Consider the following 20,205-nt stretch of genomic DNA (forward strand, 5'->3'; position numbering starts at 1 on the left):
CTGGTCAATGCAAATAGCTTTCAAAGCTTACACTGAAAGAGCACTTGACTCTGGAGAGAACTGATCAGGGGGTAGAATCACTGCCATTTGGTCTTGAGACTGGGGTTTAAAGCCTTTCTAATGTTACACACTGGATTTGAGAATCACCAGGTGAAACTCAAGAGCTTAGTTTATGCTGAAAGTCAAACAATGTGAACTTAAAACTGATCTTAATAAGGTGTGAGTCAGTATCATATCACAGGAAAAGAAAAGGTACCCTGTCTATTAATTGTACATTAAACTTTGTGCCCTTAGCCCTGAAATTCTGAGTTTGGGCACCCTTAGTTAAATTGAAATATCTTGTTACCTGTGGTTTTGTACTCTTACAGCCTCATTCTCACAGTCAGAGCAACACAAATGTCAGCAATATATGTAATTATAAAACAACTTGGAGTAGAAAAAACAACTGTACATAGACTATGAACTATTTTTTTCCTCTATCAACCAGTGGGCATTTGTTTTGCCTCTACCTTCCTTACCACTCTCATCTGCTCTAAACACAGATCTGTGCTCTGTCTACAAGCACATGAACTAAGTTAGCTAATGTTATTTGACATGCAGTTTTTGTCAGCACCATCTTAACACATCTCTACTTTGATGTTAAAAAGCAAAACCAACCAGATGAAAAAACAAAAAACAAAACAACAAAAACCACCACCAGAAAAAAAGAAAAAAAAAAAACAAAACAGAAAAAAAAAGCCACTAAAAGAGCTGGTCCCATAGAAAGTGCTCGGATGTGCAGGGGGTATTTGCACTATATAGCATTCAGCTCTGCTTCTAATCAGATTTCAAATAGAAAGCACAAAGGAAGATATCAAGGTGAAATACAGATTACTTAACCAGGGGAACTCCCTTCCTCTTTCCTTTCTTATCATAAGCATTAAGATCATAATTTCATTTTAAGACGTAAAAGCTGCGTTGGCCCTAGTTTCCATTTGCTTTGAGCCTTGGACAAACATCACTGGATTTACACATGTGGTATAATCTCTACAAATCCAGTATGTCATGAACTTCATTCGTCATTTCACACATTTTTAAACAATGGTTTGTGACATGATTGTTCTCATTCAATAGATTCAGAAAACTCTCAGTGCTTTTTCTATTTGTTTATTTGTTGGTAAATCAATAATTCATTGTGGATTTCACTTACCAAGATTATTGCCAGAGACTTTCCTTCCCTGGTCACATTCATGTTTAAACCTGCCTTTACTCTGAGTACTTTTTATCTGCATTTTACCTACCACTAAGTCTTGCCTTCTCCATCCATTGTAAATAATTTCTCAGTCTCAGTGTACACAAAAAGTAAATGCCAAATTATGTTTTGTTTCAGTTGAAAAGAAGATTTTATTGCACACTGCAGCACTCCCTGTGAAAGTTTGCTTTCGAAGAAAAATGTGTCACTAGAGAGGTTATTAAGACAATTCTCATGGGAACTGAAAGCCAACTGTGTTTAGGGCTTCTCAAAGCTTATTGAGAAGAAACATAATCTTCCTTTTATGATGAGTAAGAGCAAACCAGATAAAAGCCTGAAGTCTTGTCTGATTATTTTTCTTTCTGACAACATTTTAAAATAATCCTTCATCAACTTCATCATATATACTTTTCTTCATAATCTACCATGTCCTCATAGGGCTTCATGATGGTCAAAGAGTCAAATAATCCCAAGGATTACTTGGGGGTGCTGCCGGAAGACAAAATGATAGCAAAGGATCTCCTAGCATGTAACCATTGGAATATTGAATGAGTTTTATTTCCAGGCTTGAATGTGCCTAACCTCTTGTTGGTGCAGGGAAAAAAACCCCAATCTGTGCTTAATGAAAAAAAAAAAAGCAAAACAACGAACAACTGAACCTGGCAACAGCAGCTTTTCATGTAGGAACAGCAAACAACTGAGCTTGGCAGCAGCTTCTCGTAGGAACAAGTGAAAATGAGGCACAAGCCTTGCGCTCTTTTATGCCATTTATCCCCTTCATAAGAAACCCAGAGGACGTCTCAAGAGGCTTTGCCAATAGATGCTGGTCCACTGTGACCTCAATCTGTCAGGTTTTCAGTAAGCTCAGTGTGGGTAGTGGGGAAGTAGCTCTCAGTGGAGACAGAACTACAACTCACCAGGTCCTCGGTCACTCTTTCTGAAGTCTGGTATTTCAGAAATTATAATGCCAAAATTTTAGAACGTGCAATGGGTAATAAACTTCTTATTCAGTTATGCACAGTATATAAAATAAGTAAAAAATAAACTATTGTCAATAATACCATATGATTCTTTTTCCTTTTACAGCTCTTCCAGTTGACAAAGAAAATCGAAGACTTTGACTGTCCTACATGACAGCAAATCTTAAACCTATACAACACGTCTCAGAATGTGGTGTCCTTTCCATTAACTGCTCTAATGAATGTCCTTTCTGTCAGCTGCTATACTAAATGCATAGTCTATGAGCTGTCAAGAGGACAGTTAGCTTCTATAGATTTTTGTTAATAAATAATCTGCAAACAAGCCAGCAGAGATGCTGCAAAACTCTTCCAGCTATGCCTTGCTTAACCTGGATGAAGCTTTCTATTCAGAGAAACAGGAAGTTTGGGTCTGTCTGTTCTTGAGACTATTGATTCTGCATGAGTAACCAAGAAGGATGGATTTAGGGCACAAGATTCCATGTTTTCCAGTTCCAGGATGATCTGGCTTAGGAAGTTTTATGCTGACAGAAAATTGGCTGACACGAAGCCTTGTTAAGCAGAAGCCACTTTATAGCTTTAGGACTTGCTTGAGCAAACCCAGGCAAGTACTTGGAATTCATAAATGATCCACATCAACTTTAAATATTATTACAGCTTAAAGTATAACAGGAAAATCAAATGGGTCTTCCATCTATGACAGGGAAGGCAGGCTGGATGAGGATGACACAGTTTGGTTAGGGGTCAGTAAGTCACAGGAACTGTAACAGGGAAGAAGACAGAAACTAGATTCTGCTACTGACCTGCTGAGCAATCAAGATTCTTTCATCACCTCCTCTGCCTTATTAATTCCTGTAAATGGTTGGTAATGCTATCCTCTTAATAAAGCAGGTTAAGAGTAAGTGCTGGATCAGAGCAGATCTTAATCCTGTGACTTAAAGGCTTCATTTTGATTTGGGTCTTATGCTTAATTGTGAGGTCTGACTGAAAATGGGTGGCCATAAAAGCTCTCTCTTGCGTTGCTATTTCCTAAATCTAGAAGTAACGAAGTTCCATAGAGTTTTCATGTGGAATTTTCCCCAGATTGTATATTTGTATCTGTTTTTTTCTACATTCATCCTTCTACAGTCCCAGGATGTCTTGATGTGAGCTGATATTTTTTTGTGCCCCCTTTCATGCCTTCTCCAATATTCCCTCACACACATTCCAAAGGGGATCCAGTCTCTAAGCATTCTTGGACAATGCTTATTGATCTTATACATGGTGTCCATACTCTCAAAATTCAATATACTGATTATAAGGGCACTCTCAGGAAATCCAGAGGGCTTTTACCCCAACTCTGGAGCAGAGGGGAACTTGTTTGTGGCTGGAAAGGACAAGAAGGCTTCTGTATAAAAAGGAAGAAGGGGCTTGCATTATATACCTTCCCATATTTCTAGGGGGCAGGTGGGGAGAGAAATAAAAAAGAAGGAGCTGAGTGACCCAGCTGTAGCAGAGAGTTTCATACTGTCACAAAGACACCTACCTAGCCAAGTGTTCAATAAGGTACGGAGCTCTGCGGGCAAGAGGGTTTGAAAGCACACCCAGCACGAGGCAAAAGCCCAGGAAGGAGGCGAAGGGTGTCTAACACATACTCCAGGCTGGCAATTGTTCTGGTTCCTTCCACTGAGGACAATTCTTCCTGTGTAAGCTCAGTATGCTCACAGTGGCTGGTTTGGGGTGGAGCGGTATTGGGCAAGCCGGTAGTTATGGATGCCATTGAGGTATCTGCCTTTCCCCTTGTATTGCAGGTGACTGTGGGAGAATGGCACAAAGTTATGTGCTGTGGCAAACAGGAACCTAGAGATTGTATGTTGCCACACTTTATTATTAGTCACCTAAATTCCTTTTGCCCCTAGGTTTGTGTGGTTAGGAAGCAATGGTAAGTGTTATGGAAAAAAATAAAACAACAAAAACCCAACAAAAACAGGGGTTTAAGCTTGGATATGTAACTAACATATGAAAACAAATACTTCCTCACTAAATATGATGTATTAAATGAGACATCTCTCTGACGTGGAGTTGCTTCAACATGAAGCCCCAGGGTGATGATCTCTGAGCCCCATTTTGAGCAATGCACATGAAAGGGAATGAAAATCTCACAGAATGGAAATGCACTTCCCATTAGATCCATGCAATGTTTTGTTTCAAAGGAATGGAGACACACACACATTTGTTTTGACTTTTCTTTTTCCAATCACAGCCAAAATCTGGGTTTTAAGGTCATGGCTTGAAATATCTCTATCCTTTTCCATTCCCCAAAAAACTCTAAGAATGTCACTTAGGGTTCTGAGTGAGAGCTGCAGAAGCTGTGTACTTACAGCACTTCTTGGAACAGTTGTTCCTTGTGCTTGGCAGCCTACTCAAAACACTGTGATAATTTGGTCTGGTTCATTTCCAGTGTCATCCTACTGAATAAATCATGAATCCCACCATAAAGTTATTGCTTAACAGAGGAGCATAGAAAGTGTCCTCATGAATCATATTTTTGTTAAATTAACCCAATTCAACTGAGTGTCAGCATATTTTGTTAAATTAACCCGAGTAAGTTTCAGTGGAATTGTTTCAACTGAAAATGGAGGTCCTATCTGTTTCCCAAAGATGTTTGATCCCATGGCCCTTTTCTTGGAAGCTGTTCAGCTTAGACTATTTCTTCTCACCTGCTGTTCAAGTTGCCACCCCATGGCTCTGTTTTGATGGTAAAGCTGCCTCTAGTCTCTGGGGATCATGCAACAAGAAAGGAATATTAACATTAATTCTCTCAGCCTCCAACTCGGCTCCCCTCCCCTTTCTTTCACAGACCTGACACAGTAATGATTCTTTTATTTTAATGTGGCACAACCAAGTGCTGCTTGGTGGATTCTGTGGGGGAAGACACCATTTGGAACTCTGCCAAAGCAGGATCTGTATTGTTTGGGCTGTCCTTCTTGTCACTGTCCCTTGATATTTCCCAGGCTCTCTCCCACTCTATGTATTTTCTAAATAGTGGGTTGTTTTTCTCCTTGTTCTGTGCCTTCCTGTTCCTGTCCCATGCCAAACAGACAGAGAGTGGTTGAAGTGGGATGTTGCAGGCAGCGGCTTGGGTACACACTGCACAATTTCCTCAATCTCACAGCTCAACCACGTGCCATTGCTGGCGCAGTGGAAGAGCTGCGTCCTACAGGCTGTTGCCCATGACTATGTAAATCAATGTGCTCATGGCCAGCCAAGCAAAGAGAAGCAGCAAGGGAGGCCAGCAGCTCCTTGCAGACACTATCCACAGAAGTGCATTACATTCATGGGAGAGGAGGGAGAGTGAACAAGAGGCTAAGACACAGACTTCATTTTCTGCGTCTGCTTATCATTATACTATGCTACTTGCACGAACTTTTATGGGCTTTATGAAAGTCAGAACCAACTGAAGTATACTCTATGGTTTCTGAACTTAGATGGATTTTCAAAGTTTTCTCTTTTGCTGACATTGCTCAAAATACACTTTACTACACAAAGCAAGGCTGTGTTTTGTTAAGTAATCATATTTTCTGACCTCGCACTTCAAGAAACACAGCAATTATTACAGGCCACCCTTAAGGCATCACCCCTGTGCCAGACGCTTTCTCCTTGCCATCCAGCGGCTTGGGAAGCGCTGGCCCCGGTGCGGCCGCAGCAGGTGCGGTGGGCAGGGTGGGGCAGGGCAGGGTGTGGCAGGGCAGGGTGAGGGTCTCCCATGGGGTCGGGCCGTGGGGAGGCCCGGCCGTGCCCGGGGGTCGGGACGGTGCCGCCCCCGCACCTGCTGCCGGCCCGTCCCTCAGGGCGAGGGGGCTGCCGGAGGCTCCGGGCCGCGGTGCCCCCTGCGCCCCGGGGACGTCGAAGCGAAGCCGGCGGGGGTGGCCGGCGGCTGGGCGAGGCCGGTGCCGCGCTGGGCAGGCGCCGGGGGGAGCGGCGGGCAATGGCCGGCGGCGGTGAGTCACGGCCGGGCCCCACCTGCCGTACTTAACCCGCCGCCGGGCGGCCGGCGCCGCACTCGCGGGCTGCGCTGCCGCCGTGGCCGGGAGCGGCTCCTTCCTCCTCCACCTCCTCCGCACGGGGCGCTCGGCAGAGGCGAGGCAGGCGCTGCATGAACGTTTGTGCCGGGAGTAGCAGAAGCACCAGCAGCCCTCAAAATGCCGAAGCCGGTGAGTGGGGCGCGGCGGGAGGCAGGCGCTCCGCGGGGCCGCGCCGGGGTCCGCCCGCCCGCCCTACCGGCGCTGGGGCTGCCCGAGTCCGGGCGCCCGGCGGGGTGGCCACCTCCGGGTGTCGCGGAGCGGGCTTTTGCCGGGAGGGAAGGGCTCAGTCCCGGTCCCTGCTCCCGGGACGGGACGGGGAGTTTCGCCTGGAGCGCCTGGGAAGTTGTGCGCGGCGCCGGGAGGGAGCGGCGGGCACCGCGCTCGGGAGCCACATCAGCGGCTGCTCGGAGAGCAGGGAGGGATCGCCAGGGCGGCTGCTGCGGGCGCAGGGCCGCGGGCAGGACGGAGGAGCCTCGGGTGGGCTGGGGGATCTCCTCGCCGTCCCGCCGCCGGGAAAGGGGGCACGGAGCCCCGGATCTGGGCGCTCCGGGGATCAGGCGGTGGATTGCTCCGTCTTGTGTAGCGCTTCCGCGTTAGACATGCACAGAGCTCCCGAGTAACTCTCGAAAGAAGAGCTTGCATCGCGCTCCCGCTTAACGAGAAAAGATACAACTGCGCCGGCTGCCATTTAGTATGCTTGTGGCCTATGCATTTGTCTACAGGAAGCGTGTATGCATCTGTAAACATAGGAAAAACCTTTTTCCCTCCTTGTTTTGCGATCTGAAAACTAAATGCTAGGGGCTCTTAATAAAGTTCTCCACGCTGGTCTTTACCAGTCATTATCGAAGACCTGTTTCCTTTTTTGGTTGGATTTTTTTTTTTTTTTCAATGGAACCGTCTTTTTTATCCCTCCTTCTTTCTCTTGACACCACCACCTCTTCATCGCCTCCTCCTCCGACCTTCTAGTGGGTTTTTTTGTTTGTTTTATTTTAAAGTCTGCTGCTACTATGCCGCTTGGAGACGATAATTCCCTTGGGGAGCCAACTGCCTAATGCGGAGCTTTGAGCAGCCGCACTTTTGAACTTTGAAGAGCATAATCAGAACAGATTGTTGTTACTATCTATTTTCAATAGAGGCAATATTTCTTAAAATGCAATGCAATAAAGGACTTTTGTGAGTATTAGCTTACTTAAATGAAATGTAAAATAAGAGCAAACAAGATTATCTTTGTGGTAATAGGTAATTGATGTTTTACCACCATAGCATTAAAGTTAGTTGAACTTTTTTTTTTTTTTTTTTTTTTTTTTAGGTTGGTTTACATTGCAGATTTTGTAAACCTACCAAAACAAACAAAAAAAAAAAAAAAGAAAACCCCAAACATCAAAACCAATCTAACAAAAGACAAAAACACACCAAAAGCAAACTGTGTTCACTCCTAAGAACTGATAAATCTTCAGTCTCCCTGACTGTATTTCATCACTAGGATGAATCAGTAGGATGAAGCAGGATTTATTGCTGCATATAATAATGGCTAACTGAGAGGGCCCTTTTGTAACTGGGGAAGCAAATATATAATTTATAAAGTATGGATATAAAAGGTTGTGTGTGAATAATCTCTTTCTGCCTTGTTAGCTGATTGCTAATTACAGAGTGCTTTCTTGAAATATCCTGGTTAGAATAATCTGAAATCCTGGTTTAGGACTAAGTCGCACTGGAAGCCATGGATAGGTGTACAAAAACTCTTTAATCTCTTAAAAAAAAGTACAGCTGTGTTTATCCTTTTGCTTGGCAGGGATATGTTTGTATTCCCTCAGAGATGGTGATTTTTCTTTGTTTCTTGGCTGACTAGCCAGTGAGTAACCCACTGGGGAAGGACAGTAGTACTGTAAAGACTTGTGAGATGTGACCTACTGGCTGGGATTTATGGACAAGACCCTGTGTCGACACATTGTAAATAAAAACCTTTTCCTTATTTTATCTGCTGTTCAGTGGGGCTAACTGCCACCTTATTGTAAATGGAAAAGTGGAATTTTGCAGAGGCTATTTTAGTAAAACACACTGTTCAGTCTGTCTGCTTTAGACTGAGACTGGATTTGGATCCTTCCCAACTCAGCTCATTTAATCTTAATACAGCTAAATAGGATTCGTGTCAGTTTGCATGGAGAGAGGATGTAAAGCTGTCACTCCAGAGGCAAAACTGTGCTCAGGACGAATGTGACAACAGCCTTTGGCATGTGTGAGGAATGATAGCACGACCTCTGGGGATGCACAGGGAAGCAGTGTGTTTCTGCTGGGTATTTGGCATGGATGCTAAATATTTATTACCTGTGCTTGTTTGCATGTGTCTTGTCTACATGGCATAAGTAAATACAGTGTTGCTTGGCAGACTTCGTGCTGCTGTGTGTGAAGTTTCACATACTGGTCATCAGTTATTTACAAGTAAAGGTTATGATGACAGAAAGTAAAATTCTGGCAACACCTTCCCCTCTGGCCCCTCCACCCACAACCCAACAAGCTAAATCTTTATATGAAAAATGTTGTTTTAACAAAAATTATAAATGCACACACAAAACTTATGGATCATGTTTGTAATTTATTATTTCACACTAAACAACTAGCGAATCCATTAACATTAGAACATTAGTGATTTTGTGTTTTAATTGACTAGCAAAGTGAAGTGCTAGAAAGCCAACTTCCCAATTCTGTGCTAACATTTGATCTCAATTCGTTGTATCTGATGCATGCCTACCATGCTCAAAATAAATTTTAGTAGAAGTCTAGAAAATAATACTGAAATAAGTATATTGTTAATATAGACACGTTTTAATATATAATTTAACACAGCCATTCTGCCATGTGTAACAGTTATAAAGTAACGAGCTCTCCAAGGTAAGCTATAAATATATAACCTATACCCAGTTCACAAGGGTTTATGGCTGGGAGTTCATCAACAGTTCAGATGCATGATTTCTATCTAGTCTGTACAGAGGTTCATTAGGCTTTACAGATAGTGAATTTTTTGTAAAGAAATGCAAAAGGTGTCATCTTGTCCAAATCTTCCAGTGTTATCTGGAAATGAGCGAAATGCTGAATAAACTTACTTGCTCAGCCTTGCTTCCTTTCATTACTGGAGTGTCTGTGTGCTCTCTGCATTTTTCCTAGTTTCATGGTACTAGTTTATTTCTGAAGGTGTTTTTAGTGGATTATATCCTCTTGCAAAACAAACCAATCTAAAAAATTGTAGCTAGAACAGCATGGCTTCGGGTTAATGAACAGTGCTTACCGAAGGAGAAGGAAATGTGATCTCGAGTCTATAGAGTTGTTAATTTGATCTGATCTACCAGCATTCTTCGTTACTTTATTGAAGGTGGATTTTTTTTGTTTGGTTGGGTTGGGTTTGGTTTTCTTCTAATTCATCTTGTGGGGGGGGAAAAATAAAAAAGCTTTACAATAAGTTAAATTAGCTTTGCAGCATAATATTTGATTGATATAATGTCACACAAGAACTTCTAATACTTGTGTAAAGAGAGGACAGCAGTAAATGCAGTCTAGCAACCTTTGGTCCTATAGAGAAAATACAAATGAATAATATCCAGAGGCACCTATTTTTAATACCTTTATTAATGGCCTGTGGTTAAAAAGCTGAGCACAGTAATGTAATCTGTTCATGTCATGCTGTTGAAGGGGAAGTATTATTGATGCAGAGGCCCAACATATAAATGGGATTGAAAGATTGGGGTAATAAGCTCCCTTTGCATATAGCTAAACTTGGACGGGTGCAGAAAGCAGGTCCTTCACCAAATAGGCTAGGAGGAGATGGATTGATCAGTGGTAGTGCAACTGTCCTGTTGTGCATGTCATCTGCAATTCAGTAACAGAAAGCATTAAAAGAAGGTTCTAGTGAGAGCTTTCCTTTAAAGTAGGTACTTACCTGTCTATGCCCAGGACAAATTCAGAGCAAAACCTATAGACTGGGCTTGGGATCACCAGAGACAAAATTCCACCTTAAGATAAGAGGGTGCTTGGCTATTTCAGCCTGGTAGAATTCAAGGCGTTATCTCTTTCTTCACCTGTGTAAAATGTAAGGAATTTAAATGCCAAAGAGGAGAAAAAAAAATTGCTTTAAGCAGAATTTGTGATTTAAGAGACTTTAAAGTTTTAGAACAGTTAAGCATGTATGGTGGGGGGGAGGGGAGGGAGGGGGTTGTGAGTGGGCAGGATTTTTTTTTTTCTCTTCCTTGTTGATCTTATTAGAAGACTATTCCATGACCTAACATCCTTAAGACAAAATTTGACAGTACACAATTTAATGCTGCTGCCTGTAGGAGTGGGGAACTGGAACTTGTGTCTCATAAGGGTTTTCCCAGCTGTGTGTTGTTAATAATGGGCTGGAGTGTGATAGGCATTAAGTTGTTAGACAAGTCCTCCATACCTGTTTGATGTTGAATAAACATGCATGCTGTCTTCAAGTTGTTTTTCAGAATACAAGTCTTCTGCCAAACCTTTATCGGTCTGTGAACAGACTATGGCATTAAAATTCAATGAGTTTTCAATGAGCCGGCCAAAAACATAGGCAAGTGTAGTGACAGGAATTTATTTCTAAATATAAACAATTTATATTAGTAATAGTTCTGAGATCTCAATTTATTTTTGACTGTGTGTCTTCTAACTACGCATAGTGGTTTTATCTCAGAGCTCTTTACAGCAGATTCCTGTAACTGGACTGAAATAAAAATACTTTTTTTTTTTATCTTTAACTGTTCACAATCAATTAAAATACTCTTAGCTTATGGATGGCTATAGATTTAGTCAAGGAAAAAATATTACCACATTACCCATGTAAGCACCAGCTGCAGTCCATCAGCTGATACAGTGTATGGTGTATTTGATACCAGGATATGTATACTCACTCTAGGGCAAAATGGAAACCCAAGGAAACTTCAATTTGCCAAATGTAAGAATTCCCTTTTATTTGCCAAGTCACTGCTGCAAAAGGAAGGTGGAGGATTCTATGAGTAGTAAATTTAAGGAGATGAATAAAGTTATAAGAGAATGAGTTCACGGTTTTGCCAAAACCCTTATTTACTGTGTGAGCTGAGTAAGCATTTCCGAAGGCAGTTTGTTGTGGGATGTTAGCTGCTACAGAGAAACCAAGGGTGTTAACTGTTATGTTAGTCACTAATTAAAGAATTTCTTAGCCTTCTTAAAGGTCAAAAGGAGGGAGATAAGCCTTCCTGTTCTGTTCTCTTCCTCCACCCACATGAACGTCTTCCTTTGTCCGTGAAAAAAAGGCTGTGATATGTCAGGACTTTTTGAGAATAAGACTTCTTGATGACCACTGAAGATTCCCACATCAGTGTCGTTCTTGTTTGACACCCTGTGCCCAAAGAGCTTTACATGCACCGTAAATCCCATAATCACTCGATTGACCTTGATGGAAGGCAGTGCTGCCCAAGATCACTGAACCACGCTGCACACTGTTAAGTAATGCACTTTTTACTTGTGTTGTGTGCTTGCTTTGGAGCCTGGTTTCTGCAACAGATAACATTTACCCCGTGAGCTGAGAAGTACAAAGAACAGCAGCGTAGGCACCTAGGAGAGAAGATTGTGGATATATGAGGCTGGAAACAAGGCATAGCTCAGTGTAACAACTAACCATGCTGCCTTCGTATTGTTCATCTGTTCAGATCCAGATTTTGTTTCCCTTTCTAGTTCCTACTTCATAGTAGAGAAATTCACTTGCCTTCTTTGCATCTGTTCTCATCTTTGAGAGAGAATGAGCAGCAGCCTTGTGCTCAGCTGAGGCTGATGGACACCTCATAGTAACAGCTGTCCATTAAAGAAAAATCCTGACTCTAACAATTAACATGCAGGGCTCTGCCTTCTAATTGAATAAATAAGAGAAACTGTTTCTGATGACTACGGGCTTGTATTTGGCTGCCTACTGTATAGGCTCAGTGGAAGAGACACTGGTTCCCCTCCACAAGGCCTGTATCCATTTGCTTCCTTTGAGAGGGGAGCGTGTGATTTCCGTTTGGTTTGTGTGCATTTACTTCTCCCTCTCATGAGCAAGTGCTGTAGCTTTTGTGTAAAGCTCTGAGGTGTCACTATCACCATCTCTTCCTTTTTTGTTTTTGCAAGAAGTCCACACTTGCTGTAGTTGTTCTAAACCTCAGTGGGAAACGAGTGTGAGAGAGAGAGTTCTCTGGGGATGAGTGGACAGATGTCCTGTTGCTGACTCTTGAGCAGGTTTACAAAATTACTCTAGAGTGGCTCAGTTCTGACAAGAGACCATTGCTGTGTAGATGTGGAGAGTAGGTCTGTGCTACGAGCTGTTTGCTACCTGAAGAAGCAGAGACTAAAAAATCTCACCTTTGAACCTGGGCACCTGAATTTAGCCGGTTGTAGCCCAGTAGATGACTTCAAGCCTGTACCTGTAAGTTCTGGGCTTCAGAGTTATTTCTTGGAGCTAAAGTTGTTCTTCAGCACCTAGCTGAATACACTTAGCTGGCTTAACTTTTTGTCTCTGTAGAGATAAATGATTGTGAGAGTTCCTGCTGCACAAACTGGTGTGTGGTGGGGTGATTTGCATAATTGATACTCGATGATCTCAGTGTGGGGGTGACTAGATTTTCCTCCATAACAACTGTCACAGCTGTGCAGACAAACTCTTGAAAGGTACTTTTCTGCCCTCACTGTGCTCAGGGTACACTTTGGGAGCCACTGGAGCATATTTGTTTGCCATCACACATCTATAGTGAGGGGAGTGGGAAGAGTTTCATCTCAGAAGCCCTTAAGCTGTTTTAGGGGTTACGAGGGGGTACTTCGCCAATCCTTGCAATCACTTTTCCTTTACTATCTGTAACTGCTCAAGAGAAATATCTTTGTGCTTAGGTGACATTCCAGGACTTGCCATGACCTACCTTTATCTGGAAGCAAACAGTACCTCTTGCATGCTGTTTGAAGTACCTGCTTGAGAAGTGGAAGCATTGTAGTGTATTGCACATAGATCAGATTATCAAGCTGTCAGAGGTGATCACATCTCATAACCCCACTAAGAAATTTCACAAATGCCATGAAGTGTGTTCCACTGAAGTCCATGAGTAAAATGAAAGAGGCTGATATGGAGCAGGTAAAACAAAACGGTAGAATCTCAAACAAAAATCTCTCTGACAAGAGGATTTGTATCTAGAATGAGCCAACATCATTGCTGGACCTTGTGTGACTTGTTGCACTGCTGTTTCTCCCTAAGTAAATGGAGTTCATTTTCTTTCTGCACTTTGATGTCTATATGAATGTGGCTGGCCTTGTAGGTCAGGCAGAAGCCCTTGTAGCCTAATAGTGCACCTCTGATGTTGGCCAAAAGCTGATGCCTGAGGAAGAGTATTTCAAAGATATGCACCATTGCTTTTCTCTGAGGCATTGGGGGTTGAAAGGTCCTATATAATGAGTTACTAAATGGATTTCTGTGAACTTGTCCAGTCTCACTTTGAAACCCTGTGAACTCCAGCATCCACAGTATACTTTAACAAAGGCTGTCCTAGATAACCTTCACATTGTTTGGAAAGTTATCTACAAACCACCTTGCTACAGTGCTATATGGTACATTTTTCCTTGTTCAGTGTTGATGCCCGGTAGTTATTTTGTTGGTTTGAACCATGAACACACATTCCTTGCCTAGTCTGTTCATGCAGCTCAGGGGTTTATATGCTCTTACATCCTAGCTTCAATTTTCTTCCAAACTGAGAAGTCCTACCGAGCTTAGTTGAGCCTTGCATGGTAATCATTTGAGCATCCTTAACCTTCTTTCAGTTCACATCTGACAAAAGTACTGCTTTGCATCCTGTAACATCTCCATCTGGAAAGAATAAAGTTACTGATAACATTTCTCCAGTAGTTGTTTCTTGGATGCCTTAAACTCCCAGGTCATAGTCCTGTGAGAGAGTAAGTCACAGATAATCCTTGTGTTCACTCAGTGCATCCTGTTCCATTGTAATGTGCTGCTCTTCCACCCCAGAAGAACAACCACCACAGGGTCTATTGAAAGTGTTGGGAGCTGTGTGCTGTTGCTGTCAGGCTGTGTTGCTGCTGTCAGACTTCTGACTCTGTAGTGGCTGTGGGCCTTCCATGCACATTGCCCTCTAGAACACAGATCTCTGTATAAGCATTGGAATAACAGGCACCAATATTGGTGCTTGGATTCAGGGGAAACTCTGAGGCTATGGTAGCTTTTATTTAGATTATTCACACCTTCAGATCCTGCCCTGGTTGTTGTGAGATGGTACTGGGGAGTTCACCTTTTGCAGAAATCGTGGTGTGTTTGTTGCTTCCAAGTGAAAAAGTCAAGCAGAGGCATAAAATGATGTTTGTGTTTCAGATCAAGACTATAAGACACTCATTTATTTTTTTCTTTTCCCTCAGGGGGATTGCAGAAGGATGATATTGCTTTATGTAGTATAAATATCAGAGATACTGAATTGTTCAGAAGACTCTGAAATTATGACGAAACTTGAGATCTCAAACCTCTGTGTTATCTGTACTTGGCCCCATGCTAATGTTTGTGATGGAAGACAGCAGAAGATCTGATCAGTTCTGGATTCTGAGCAACTTCTTGAGATAAAGCTTATTTGAGGATTGTTTGTGGGGCTTGCTGTAAACTTCATGTGTAAAGCCTTAGTCTCGCAACTTCATTATGTTTAATTAGATGCAACAGCTGTCATGATAAAACAGTCTGTGTATGCAGGAGTTTGATCCAGTGGCCTCTAGCTTTCCTCTGTATTTATTCTTTATGTACAAAGGGGCTATTGTTGCTGCATTCTGTGTTCCTAAATCCATCCTAGCATCTATTGAGGGCAAGTGACACATCCAGGCAGTGGTGCTACGTTGAGGCTGTTGTCACTGGCTGCATGCTCCTCCTTTAAAGAACAGACTGCTGCTTGTGCACAAATATTCTGAAAATGCTAATGGAGTCTTATACAGCATCAGAGAGTCTTTAAAGTGAACATTAATGTATTTCAATGAAACACCATAAGCCCTCCTGCTTCTTCGTAATATCGTGTTCAAAGTAAATCATTCTTACATCTCTCACACAGAGTGAGGGCAAGTGTTTTGCATGAAAAACACCTGGGCTCCCTAAGTGTACAGGGCTTTGTTCAAGGGAAGTATCCTGGGGCCTTTCAGACTTCTTCTGCATTGCTTTATGCCTTGCCAGAACATAGAGCTGTGCCTAGGTAATTTCACACTTAAAAAAAATAATAAAAATTAATTTTAAAGTTTTAGAGAGGCCTCTGTCTCTCAGTTTTTCAACTTGTTCCTGGATCAAGACCGAATGATGCGGTTTGTTAGGAAAGATTTGGGGGAAATATTCAGTGACTGGAGAAAGTTTTTGGTTTTTGTATTTTTTTGTTTTTTGTTTTTTTTCTGGGAAGAGTGCTTGCTTGGTTTTACTGTTACTGTTAACTGTACAGAGCTGGCCAGAGGTGGAGAATGCTGGAAGCCTGTCTGGGGCCTAGGCATTTGGGAGGCAGGGCTATCAGAGGTGTACTGTCACTTGCACTTGCCACACCTGCATGAAATCTTCATGATCTTTTGGCATGTAAAGTGTTATTGCTTGACCTAAGATAAAGAACTGAATTGCAGCCATGGCTGCCTCTTGATTTTTCACGTGGATGCCTACTATGCAGTTATTACATGCTGACAGAAGAGATAGCAGGCCTTCATTAAGGGAACTGAGATAGGCATGTAATTTAGTTTGGCATCTTCTGCACATCTAAACATTAAAAAGTTTGAATTTGCATTCTAGGATTATGTTCATGCTTAATTATAAGGACAGTTTCATGCTATATTACAAAGAAGAGTTAAGTGACACAGCTGCAATACCGAACTTGATGGATTTGCTTTCTTGTGACCTGTTTGTGTGTGTAGGCAGGGAGAGGGAAGATAATTCGGAAAATTCCACCCACTTTGTTAAAACTGGAATTTCTGGGTGAGTCCCCACAAATTGAAGGTTTTCCTGCTCACATGAACAACCCCACCACTCCTTCATCCAGAAGTTGAGCTTTCAGGTTTGACTTCAAATTTTTTCTTGGCTTCCACTCAAAGTACTTTATTTCTCTTCTGAAAAACTGACACAAAAGAAGTCAAAATTTTCGCTATACGTGAGAGCAGCAAATACCAGGGCTCCTGTTGCCTTGACTAAATTTAAGAAATTTCAGTTAAGTAAAACTGATATAGCATTGCTCCTAAAATATTGAGGACTAGTACCCCCAAAAATATGGTTCTGCAAGCTGTTGCATTAAAGCTGACTAGTATTTAAGGGTAACAATTGTACTGGACAATTTTCAAGTAACTGTTAGATTATAGAGTATTATATACAATTCAATTTAACCTCAGTGGTATTTCTCCCTCTCCTGGGAAGGTAAGCAAGGTTTTAAAGAACAAAGACCAGCCTACTCAGCTCTAATTTTACCTGTTGGAAATGCAGCAATACCTAACTGCTTCATAGACTCCGAGGAATTCCATTGGAACGTGACTTAATGTTCCCATTTATTTGCAATGAGGAAACAATGTTTAACACAATGAGATCTGAAATGGAACACGTCCTTCAGTTCACAGACGGGTATTTTGATTTAGCGTGGTATGCTGAGAAACTGGGTCGGTCAAATGGGCGCAACCAGCTTGCCTTGTCAGCCAAGGGGATGCCGGTGAAGCCGTCCCCTATTCACATTTTGTGAGCTGCTGAGGCCTTTTCTTCCTTGTCAGCAAACTGCTCCAGTGTGCAAGGGAAGGCTCATGGCTGCTGTGCTGTGCTGCCACTGCCCTCTCTGAAATGCTCCGTGTTGGGCAGGCAGTGCATGAAAGGTTCTGCCACGGGAGCAGGGGAGGAGCGTGAAAAGCTTTCTTCGTGACTGGGCTGTGCAGTTCTTTCCCATTCTCATAGGAATCAGATTTCTCCTTCCCCCAGAAGAGGAATGGTGGGTCTGTCATTTGCCTTCTCATTTCAGGTTCTTGGTCATCCTTTAAATCATAAAAATGTAGCACTGCAGAAGGAGTTGAACTTGTGTTTTCTGAAGGCTGCATGGAAGTGGCTACAGAATATCATCATATCTTACCACTTCAGCAATTACTGTTTCTTGTCATGTTACCCAGCCTGCAGTAAGAGGGTTTTTTGCTGGTTTTCTCCATGTGGGTTTAGAAGTTTATATAATCTTCTATAGAAAATGTGTCATGTTTCAGACAACTCCCATTTGGAAAGGGATCAGTGACATGTTTAAAAATAAAATCTAGTTTGAAACAAACAGAAAACCCCCACAAGCAATTAAAATACCCCAAACACACACAGATTAAAAAACTCCAACTGGCAACCAGCCCAGAAACACTTGACCTGTAGATCAGTGTAGACTTTCCTTGATTAACTTGCCCCCTTCCAAAAGAAGCATTCAAATTTAGGTGACAGCATTCCATCTAGCAAGTCACCAGGCAGGCAGAACAGAATAGTCACCTACTGTAATGCTTCCGGTGACAAATACACTCAAGAATGTAATTTTCCCTTCTATGTAATAGCATCACACCAGGAAATGTGGTGTCTTTCTGGGGATTATAATAAACCACATCCTTGTCTACAGTCCTGCTGTAGCCCATTGCCTGCAAGCCTGTAATTTGTTCATCTCTGCCTCTTGTCCATTCTCACCTTTCCAAGTGTAACACTTGCAGGTATTTTTCATACCTATCAACATCTTTGAACTCCAGCCCTGTCCTCCCAAAAGACTCATTTGTTCTTGACTAGGTGCTGCTCATGATCTTGTAAGTGCACTCCATCTTCCAGGGACTGTGAGAAAACTTTATTTTCTTATTCCCTCAATCCCATCACACTCACATCCCCTTTTCAAGACCTTGGCTTGGCAGGAAAAGGTCAGAATGTGTCTCTGCAGTAGTTCCAGCAAAATGAAGGTGCTGAGCCCAGCTGGGAAGGAAGCTGTATTTTGGCAATCCTGCAGCAGTAAATAGAATTGATCATTTGATTGATATTCATGACATTGATCTTCTGCTCTGAAAGGAGCTATGGAGAATATGGGGGCACAGCTTGTCATTTGGTTGTGATTTCACATGGCTCAGATTTATTGTATGCCTAGTCTATGTTGTATGGCACCACATCAAATATGTTATTTGATCCATCAGTCAGGTTATTCTGTCAGAGAAGAAAAAGAATTGTCTCCAAGTGTTGTGTTCTTGGTATGCTAGTGTTCATAAATTCTTAAGAAGTATATAATAAATTGAACTAATATTTCTGCAGTTGCTTCTGTGTTATTTGTGGTACTTACCTTCTCAGAGTTGTCTTCTCTGCAGTCTCTGAACCATCACCTGTTGTCTTAAATAACTTGTGGAGGACAGAGGAATGCAGATACTGAAGTGTTAGCAGATTAGCTCTGAGCTCTGAAGCCGCTAAGATTTTTTTTCCCTCGTCAAAGTTGAAAATTTTCTTGTAACAGTCTCCAGGAGCTGAGACAACAGTTACCCCATCAGTTAGGACAATATCTTTTTTGTTTTTGGACCTGGAACCAGTGAACACTACTGAATGGAATGTGGAAGAATAGAGAGCAGTTTCAGTGCCCTTCTGATGCTGCTACATGAAGTTGTTTTTCCTATTACCAGATACTTAATCACTACACGCGTCTATGAACAGCTCTGGTTGCTAAGGTCAAAATGAGATTACTTTGTCCTTGCAGATGCATTACAGCCCAGGCCAAGAAGCTTGCCTATTATTTATTCCATTAGTCATTGCTGCTTGCCTGGTGAAAGAGTAGACCTGCAGAAGTCAGGATTAATGCTACTACTTTCTTAATATTATTATTAATACCACTGCTTCCTCCATGTTAAGACTTCTGTATTCCTTCAGCACAAGCAAGTCTCTATACATACAGGCTGTATGTGTGCAAGAGGGCTTAACAGCTCTGCATGCTGTTTTTCATAGAGTGTGCTGTGCAGTACAGCACCTCAAAATGAGGCTGATTTGCTTAAATGTACCCGTGACTCCTGGGATTACCAGACACTCAGTGACTGAAGAAACAAGGCATGTCTGTCTAGGTTTCTGCACTGCTAATTGCCACCACTTGGAAAGATACCCTGCTTGGAGACCTGCTGTTTAGGAGACTCTGGTCTTACTTCCTCCTTGGACAGAGGAAGAAAACATTCCGGAGCATTGTCTAAGGCATTTAGACCTGCCTAATGATAATGATAAATTACACAGTTAAGCACCAGTTTGTCCTGTGTTAATCGGTATAAGTTGGTATTTAGTGCCCTTTATCTTATGTATTCACTGAAATTAAATTGTATGGTCTTATTTAAATGATTTGCACAACTTCATGGTTTCACTGAACTATTATGCAAGTGAACTATTAGATTACATGCATCAGGGTGCAAAATATCCACAATAGCATGGTGTGTCTGAGAGCTGTGGGTTTGTTTTTTCACTGTTCTCCTTGCCCTTTTCCCTTTAGTGTGGGATGCTTTTCAGTGGAGCTGCAGTATCAGCAGAGGGATGGTTCACTTCAAAGATACCACATTGCCTGCAATCAGAGACTGGTTCTGCACCAAAGAGCTCAAGAACCCGATGTTAGAAAATACTATAGCTGTGCATTCATAGTGTCCAACACACCTGAAAACTGGGTGTTTGTGAGAGGATGGGGGTTGAAAAGGCAATGTCTTCTTGGGTTGCTCTCTAGGTCTTGATTCTTCCACAGAGATGGTGCCACTCAGCTGCTTGGCAGTGTGTTGCCTCCTTAAGAGAATGTTTTCTGAATGTTTTTCAAATGGCACTTTAATTTTTCAGGTTACTCTCTGATGTGCACAGACTCTGAAAGGCTGCACCTGCCCCGAAGATTGATCTACTGACTTTACATTAGAAAAGATGTTGTTTTAGTGACAACAAAAGAAC

At 42.2% G+C, this 20,205-nt stretch overlaps 1 protein-coding gene across 1 annotated transcript in view; it reads left to right on the forward strand.

Annotated features, from left to right (window-relative positions):
- Positions 1–6,238: 6,238 nt before the first annotated feature.
- EZR (ezrin) overlaps positions 6,239–20,205 on the forward strand; it is a 36,655-nt gene continuing 22,688 nt past the window's right edge. Inside the window, exon 1 of the mRNA XM_015622425.3 lies at positions 6,239–6,401. Within this exon, the coding sequence (XP_015477911.1) occupies positions 6,390–6,401 (12 nt within the window). The 5' untranslated portion in view covers positions 6,239–6,389. The remainder of the gene's footprint in view (positions 6,402–20,205) is intronic.

The sequence above is a fragment of the Parus major genome, chromosome 3 (assembly GCF_001522545.3).
Source record: "Parus major isolate Abel chromosome 3, Parus_major1.1, whole genome shotgun sequence".
NCBI classification, from domain to species: Eukaryota; Metazoa; Chordata; class Aves; order Passeriformes; family Paridae; genus Parus; species Parus major.